At 36.9% G+C, this 7,887-nt stretch overlaps 1 protein-coding gene across 1 annotated transcript; it reads right to left on the minus strand.

Moving 5' to 3' along the window:
• Positions 1-215: 215 nt before the first annotated feature.
• Positions 216-5,181, minus strand: LOC141647467 (F-box/FBD/LRR-repeat protein At5g56420-like). Its single transcript, XM_074455661.1, has 4 exons — positions 4,799-5,181; positions 2,808-3,695; positions 2,364-2,504; positions 216-922 (listed from the first exon to the last, which is right to left on the minus strand). The coding sequence occupies exons 1-4, from the start codon at positions 4,865-4,867 to the stop codon at positions 572-574; spliced, it is 1,449 nt and encodes a 482-aa protein (XP_074311762.1). The 5' UTR covers positions 4,868-5,181; the 3' UTR covers positions 216-571.
• Positions 5,182-7,887: the final 2,706 nt, after the last annotated feature.

Raw genomic sequence — 7,887 nt, forward strand, 5'->3', positions numbered from 1 at the left:
CTGCCCTCCCTTTCCCCACCGCAAATCCGCCCCCTACTCTCGGTTAATGATAATCAACATTAAAATTCACGTCCAAACAAGTTGTGATAGAATGTTGGCTAGCTAAACATTTTTTCCAAAATTTCATCCGAAAAGAAAGAAGAAATAAAAGTGTGAGGTCATCAAGTTTAAGCGAAACAAATTGTCTTCATAAGCTCTAATCCCCCACAGAATCATTAGTCCAACGATGAAAATCTCATAAATATGTCTCTCGAAACGAGCTTACAACTGTTCTGTATAACTTGAAACATAATATAGTGATCACTTCACGTCTTCACGATTCATGAAATCACAATATAGTGTCTTACTTGTATACACAGCTCAAAAGCAGGAAACTAAATAAAAACGAAATCAGACGCTTGTTCTGCCTGCTGTGAAAGGCTGGCCACAGGAACAAGTTTGATGCTAATGGGTTGGGAGCTCGGGTCATAAATATCGCAAGTTGGTGTATGGAGTCATCAGTTGGGTGACAGGCAATGACAGTCCCCCACAATAACATTTAGTTTGAACCAACTCAAATCAAGACAAAAAGTCACCCTCGAGAAATCCCATTATCAACCAGATTCGGTGCATTAAATAAAACGCCCAGAATAACCAATTCCGCAGTTGTTTTAATATCTTGAAGTAGGGTGGTAGCTATTACTTGTCCCCACGAAGAACAGGAGCAATACTTCTTTGCCGCTTCTCCACTTGAGGAACAGTCGCAGCGACATGCAATGACCATCCGCTGAAGCGCTACAGCATTTTTCAACAAATATCGGGAAAGTTCCATCTCATTACATGCGCTTTGAAAACCATCAAATTTGACTTCTTTCAATTTCAAATGCGGGAAATCTGAATACTCTCTTCGAGGACTCTGTTTGGTGTAATGACGCAGCCGCAACTGTTGGTGCACAACGGGAAATGCAAAGGATTAACAAACAGGTTAAAATGTAAAAAGCTAAAGAACTCCAGGAAAATATGCCGATTAATTTAAGGGAGAGAACCACATAGAAATGATAACCCGATTTTGGATTTTAAAGAGAATTAACATGTTTAGGATTAAGTATTCGAATGAGCCAAAGATAATAAGGGCATAATAAAAGAATTAGAAGAAGAAAATTCCGTCAATGCATAGTAGTGTGCCTCGTCTATAAGGCACACTTATGGATCACTGTTTCGTTTTGGCTAGTGCTAGTGCCTCAGTGAGGCGCACTTTTCAAACTATCAGCTTACATACTACACCCATTAAAAACGGGTACATATGCCTCCATCTACATATATATATATACGTCAACATTTACGGCTCGCCTACATATACTTCTATGGCAACCTTTGCTTACGTCAACATTTGCGGCAATCTTCGCCTACATTACATCTTCTTGTCCATCAACATTATTTCTTCGCCTACCGTCATAACCCTGATTGTAGTGTCTCCAAAATTATTTCTGATCTTTTTTCAAGAAAATGGGAGCAATTGTCGAGTCATGATTTTTAAGCTCTAAAGTTCAGACCTAATTCCCTAGTGTCTCCAACAAGGTTTTACAACTCCGCCCAACTATTATAGTTCAGGATCCTGATCAGGCAGTTAGGACTGACCAGCCCAGAAAATCAAACCAAACCAGAAATATCGTCAACTCAAGCAAATAAAATTACTCTCCTAAAAGTTCTCAGCAAAGCCCCCGAAATCAGCTCAGCCTTCAGATTCAGGCCTAAGGTCTCTCCTAAAAAAGATAGGAGTACATAGCTAAAAACAAGATAACAAGTCTACAATATTCAGCTGAAAAATGTGCCCTGAACGGAGGTCTGAGCTGAACGAGAAAGAGGAAGATAATTCCGATATTCTCTCTACAAAAATGAGGACGAAGACTATTCGAAAAGAAGTTGGTTGTCGGGTTTTAGTCCCACATGGGCTCTTAAATAGAAAATGTGAGCTAAAAGGAGGAAGTGGATTTGGTCAAGAACCCCATAAGTAGGGAGCCAAACCCGAAAAGTAGAGACTGAAATTGTTCTATCTTCAACTATAACGAAACTTTAAATCAGGACATAGTGCCGTATCAACCGACTCAACATTCATTGAAATAACTGACTTAGGAAAATAGCTGAACTTAAACATGCTATAGTTACAATTCTAAAGTAGGAAACTCAATAAAAGCAATAGTAAGGTTACCAACCAAAACGGAAATACAAAACACAGAAAGCACATTGAAACTGGAAAGCACACATTGGAGCAGGATTGTTGGGTAAAACATTCTATGAGGATGGGTTGAATAAACGGGTTTCTATACTAATGTAGAATCAGCTTGAAACTTTGAAATGTTGAATGAAGAAAACAGAATATTAACCTCCAGATGTAACGCCTCAAGGAAAGGAGAAGCATTTAACAAATAAGTAATGGTGAAAAGGTCAAAGCCAGACGGAACATGAGTATCTATGTCCAGTCGCTTTAAACACGTCATAGCATAATTTCCCGGCATCGGTTGTAACTGAAAATAAACAACAAATATTCATAAAGCAACCGACAGTGAGGAATAATAATAATAATAATAATAATAATAATATAATAAGATAATCAGTTTTTCTAATGTATGCCCTCATTAATGAGCTGAATATGGAAAGATTTACAAGATATCCGGATTAATTATGGTAAAATCGAGTTTACACTTGAATTTCTCCGAGAATAACTTTATGATTCTTCCTGTATTCGGCTTATTAATGTGTGCCCTTAGGCATATGTTAGGAAAACAGTAATACAATATGACAAAGCATCCATATTTGGCACAACTAACCTCAGTCATCACACAAAGTGACAACTCTTGAAGCATAGGAGCATGTCTTGCAAGACTATCAAAGACCAATGAGCCGCCCCGATGATGGAAATTGAGGCTTAAACTCACTTTTGTCAAAATAGGGACATGTGAAAATTTGAAATTCCTTACCCGGCCATCATATTCAAGTGTCTCAAGATTGGGACAATGGAGCTCAATTTCTCTCAAATCTTCATAAAGCATCAGTTTCTTTAAATGGGGGAGTTCAACACTTATGCACAATCGACTTGACTCAAAACAATGTACCAAGCTAAGTGATTTAAGATTCAAGCCACCTGACAAGACACACATTATGTCCTTCTCATGCAAAGGTACAAAGAACAACTCAAGTGTAGTTAATTGACTTATCCAATTGATGCACCCTGAAGAACATGTTAGGACACAATGAACCAGTCGTAAACGTTTCAACAAAAAGGCCTTTAGAGAGTGAAATAGTTGATCCGAAAGCACATATGTTTCATCGTGCGAGGTATGTGAGAAATTGAGCTCCAAATCCTTAATTTCCATCCTAATACCAGTTTCAACCCACCTATCAATATGCGAAGCTTGTTTCATGCCTAGACAGAACTGGACTTTAAGCGCACTTAGGTTAGACCCTTTCAGAATATCTAGAAACTGATCAACAGCTCTTACAAACTTGGACTCATATGATTTATCAAAAGCTTTTTCACTACCCAACACATTAAGAGCATCAAACTTGAGAGCAGGACGGTAATCAGAAAGATATCTCCACCTAGTAGACAACAACCTTGCTCTCACTGAATCCCGCAAAGTCATAAAGGAGAGGATGTAGCAGAGAATCTCATCAGGCAATCCACTTAAATGGTCGCTCATTCTTGATCCCGGTACCTAGGACATTTAAAAAAAAAAAAAACGTGCAGAAGTTAAATAATTTAGAGACAAGGACGTGCAAGTGAACAGTAACAATTGACAAACATTTTCAATATATATATTACTTGGTATCTTCATTTTTGCACGAAAAGCGGGAGAAAGTTTTGTGGTAATGTTCTCGACTCGTCTTTGTTAGACCAGTTACTTTAGTGTGAGAACATTCTAGGCCCCCTCCTTTTTTTCATGCTTTACCAGAGGTCTGGAGAAACCCCCCACCCACTCACATGGCAAGCATCTCTTTAAACAGAGCTTCGTAAACACAATTATAAGCATTACTACTCATGATTATTACCACAATCTTGCTCAACTGTCGAAACTATTGAAGCTAATGAAACTATTGTAAATTGCTCAACTGTCGAACCTATTGAAACTAATGAAACTATCGTAACTTGCTCAACTGTCGAAACTAATGAAACATAACTAGCTCAACTGTCGAAACTATTGAAACTAATGAAACTAATGAAACATAACTTGCTCAACTGTCGAAACTATTGAAACTATTGAAACTTGCTCGGCTGTTGAACCTCTCTTCATTTTCCCAATATACAGTTAAAACAATTAGACCAAAACCCGATTATTCTACCACTCTATACCAAGCTTGCCTAATCCTTTATGACTACGCCACATCGATATCTATTGTATACTCTCTCCGTCCCAATTAACTGTATACCAATTCTATTCTTTGTGACGGGTAGTTTAAGCAAGCATAAACAGTGGCGGAACTAGGGGCTAGCAGGGGCGCTCATACGTGTTGAAAAGAGAGATTTTTGAAATTTTTTAAAGACGGTTCTAAAGGATGAGTCATGTCAGCAGACCCCAATTATATTTGACATTTTTCTACAATAATTAGAGTATATTGTGAATTAATCACCCTAAAATACACAGTAAACACCTCAAAGTTTGGATCTTTAATCCCATAAAATCAATGAAAAAAAGAAGATAACCCAAAATCCATAACTTTGTACATAAATTAAATCAATAAATTCAAAATTAAACACAGATATAGATATACATGCAAATTAAGCAGATAACAGGAATACAACAAAATCAATCAAACATACCCTTGTTGAATCATGCAGCTTTAGCTTCTTAATTGAGGCAAAATCACCTGTATATTCCTCAGTTTTCATCAAGAGGATTGGGGGCCTAGTGGCCTACTGTAACATATATTATCGTCTTGAGTATAATTTAATCACAAATTCTTTCTCGTGACGGTTGATCGTTGATCTTTGTGATGTCTCATATTGAATTTAAATAAAGGAAACGTTTATAAGAGCACCCACAATAGAGAGGATTGAGCATCCTCTTAACATTCTCTCTCCTCTAAGAGGACATCCTCTCTATTGTGGGAACTATATTAGATGTCCTCTTGTATAGAGGAAGATGGGTGCTTCATCTACTTTTAGAGGAAAGTAGAGGAAAGGTGACATAGACCCTTGTGCACACAAGCTAATGTTTATTTGCCATATGGATAATATTTTTATTTGTAATTTTTATTTATTATGGAAAAAAAATTACTCAATATACTCTTAATTGTTATTGTACATTCATATTTGTTCTAACATATATGGACTATGTTTCAAGGCTCGAACATAAACTAAAAATATGCATTACAATTTAATGTTAATTTTCATTTTCATGTATTTTGTTTTATAAATTTTAAATCTTACTTTGTATTATGAATTTGATTTGTTTTGTTTTATGGGTTTTATATGTTATTTAGTTTAGCAACACGGACTTTTTTTAAAATTAGTTTTATTAATTTGTAAATTATTAAAACAATATAAAGTAACCCATAATATTAAATATAAATAAAATAAATATAATAATAAGAAAAATAATATAAGAGGATCATCTCTATTGTGGAGGAAAAAGATGTAATAGAAATGAAGAGGATGTAGATAGTGGGAAATGAGATGGATGAAAGAGGGAATGAGATGTCAAAAAAATAGAAAGAAAGAGAAAAAATAAGAGGATAAAACTATCCTCTCTATTGTGGGTGCTCTAAAAGGTCATAAGCTTTTGCACATGTTAATCCGGGGAAGTGGCAAATAAGCCCCATACGTTTGACATATGTGCAAATTAGCCCCACAACTTTCAACACGTGCAAATTCACCCCATACGTTATACAAGATGTGCAATTAAGCCCACTTTTAGAAATTCAGGCCATTTGCTCACCGGAAAATATTAACATGGCATTGGAATGATGACTAGGACTATGACTAAGACTAAATTATATAATTAAAAAAAAAAAGAAAAAGAAAAACTCACTTCACCACTGCCTAATTTGCCTAATAATGACTTCTTGTTACTCACGTCGTCACTTCTTATCTCTCTTCCTCTCACATTTAAGCTCCTCCACCAAATCCATCCATTTACTCCATTTTTCACATCCAGTTTTTTTGCTTAGTCTAAAAGCACCGTTCTCATATACTGGTATCATTCAAGCTTTTGTTATTGAAATTCAGCGGCCTCGAAGAACTCCATCTATGGTGGCTCAAACTCTTCTTGATTCGGGATCGGGTTTTGCGCTGAGATGAAGTAGTTCAAGTGATGCCATTTGGGTTGGTGCGCCAATCCGGACTTGGGCTCGTTTCGGGGGCGGGTGCTCGGGTGAGTAGCGGAGCCAGGTAGTCGAGTGGTGGCCTGGTTTGAATTTATGGAGCTCGACTGATTTTTTTTTTTGCAGCCAAGTCGGGTTCGTCTGAGTGAAGGTGGAGCTATGATTATGGTGAATTGGACGAAATGTATAATGATGATTGATGAAATGGTGATTATAGAGAAGCTTTGCTATTTAATTGAGGATTTGTTTATTGCTAATTCAGAACAGTGATTAGACTTCATTGGAGTTGAAGCCAAAAAACGAAGAAGTAGAGGGTAATTCAGTCTTAGTCATAGTCCTAGTCATCATTCCGATGCCATGTCAATATTTTCCGGTGAGTAAATGGCCTGAATTTCTAAAAGTGGGCTTAATTGCACATCTTGTATAACGTATGGGGTGAATTTGCACGTGTTGAAAGTTGTGGGGCTAATTTGCACATAGTGTCAAACGTATGGGGCTTATTTGCCACTTCCCCGCATGTTAATCTATTATTTATTAGTCTTGTTCCTTCACATTCGCCTTTTACTATTTTATATAGGTTTTTTTAAGGTGTGCTCTAAGGACACACATTAATAACTTATATACGGTAAGATTAACAACATATTCTCATTAAATAGGGTAAAAATGAGAATATACTTGAATATCTCATGTGAATTTGTTGTTAGTCTTACCATAAATGGGTTATTAATGTGTGCCCTTAGGGCACACGTTAGAAAAAACACATTTATATATGTAGTTTACAATGTACTCATTTCATTTCTTTATTCCTTTACCCATTCAATTTTTTTCCCCCTTTCATAATCCCCTTCACCATTAAATCACCACCATTTGGAAATTACCAGTTCAGCAGCGTATCAAGTTTTTTATTTGGTTAGCAGCACATAGTCGGTTGATGTGCAATGTTAATCGGGTTAGGCCTAATCTTTCCGACGATCCTATTTGTCCCCGCTGTCATTCTGATGAAGAAACCATAGATCACGTACTCCGTCAATGTCCTATATCACGTGAAATTTGGTCCCATATTGGCATCAACGAGTCTTTTACTGCCTTTTATAATTTATCTATCACGGACTGGATTTCTCTCAATGCAAGTAATAAGTTAGCAGTGGGTCAGACGGATTGGTCGATGAAATTTGCTATAGTTTGTTGGTGGATTTGGGGGTGGTGGAACAACGTAGCATTCGGTCGAGCTGATGACAATCCTATTTATCCTATACAATTTCTTATTCAACAATTCGAGAGTTCCAAAAGGGTGTTTGATAAATTCTCGCTATTTATTCCAACTCTTGGGTCGGGACGGGAAGAGGTCTTCATTCGTTGGTTCCCCCCCCCCCCCACGGTTGGCATATGTTGAATATGGACGGTTGATACAGGGATTTTGTCGTCGTTTCCCAATCAAAAACAATTTATAAAGAACCCAAATTAAGTAGTATAATTAGAGTGTCGAACACAAAGATGGCGGGGGTGTATACTTAGTCCGTTTAAGTCCCAATTTAGCCTAATAAATGAAGGAGGTTTGATTAATGGTAAACTAAGGTACAAATAAAT

Source organism: Silene latifolia, chromosome 3 (assembly GCF_048544455.1).
Source record: "Silene latifolia isolate original U9 population chromosome 3, ASM4854445v1, whole genome shotgun sequence".
Lineage (NCBI taxonomy): Eukaryota > Viridiplantae > Streptophyta > Magnoliopsida > Caryophyllales > Caryophyllaceae > Silene > Silene latifolia.

Coding starts and splice junctions, on each gene's coding strand:
- LOC141647467 (XM_074455661.1), bottom strand. CDS start 4,867: ATGAAAACTGAGGAATATACAGGTGATTTTGCCTCAATTAAGAAGCTA. Junction 2,505..2,807: donor CACTTTGTGTGATGACTGAG/GTTAGTTGTGCC, acceptor GTTTATTTTCAG/TTACAACCGATGCCGGGAAA. Junction 923..2,363: donor TTGAGGCGTTACATCTGGAG/GTTAATATTCTG, acceptor GTGCACCAACAG/TTGCGGCTGCGTCATTACAC.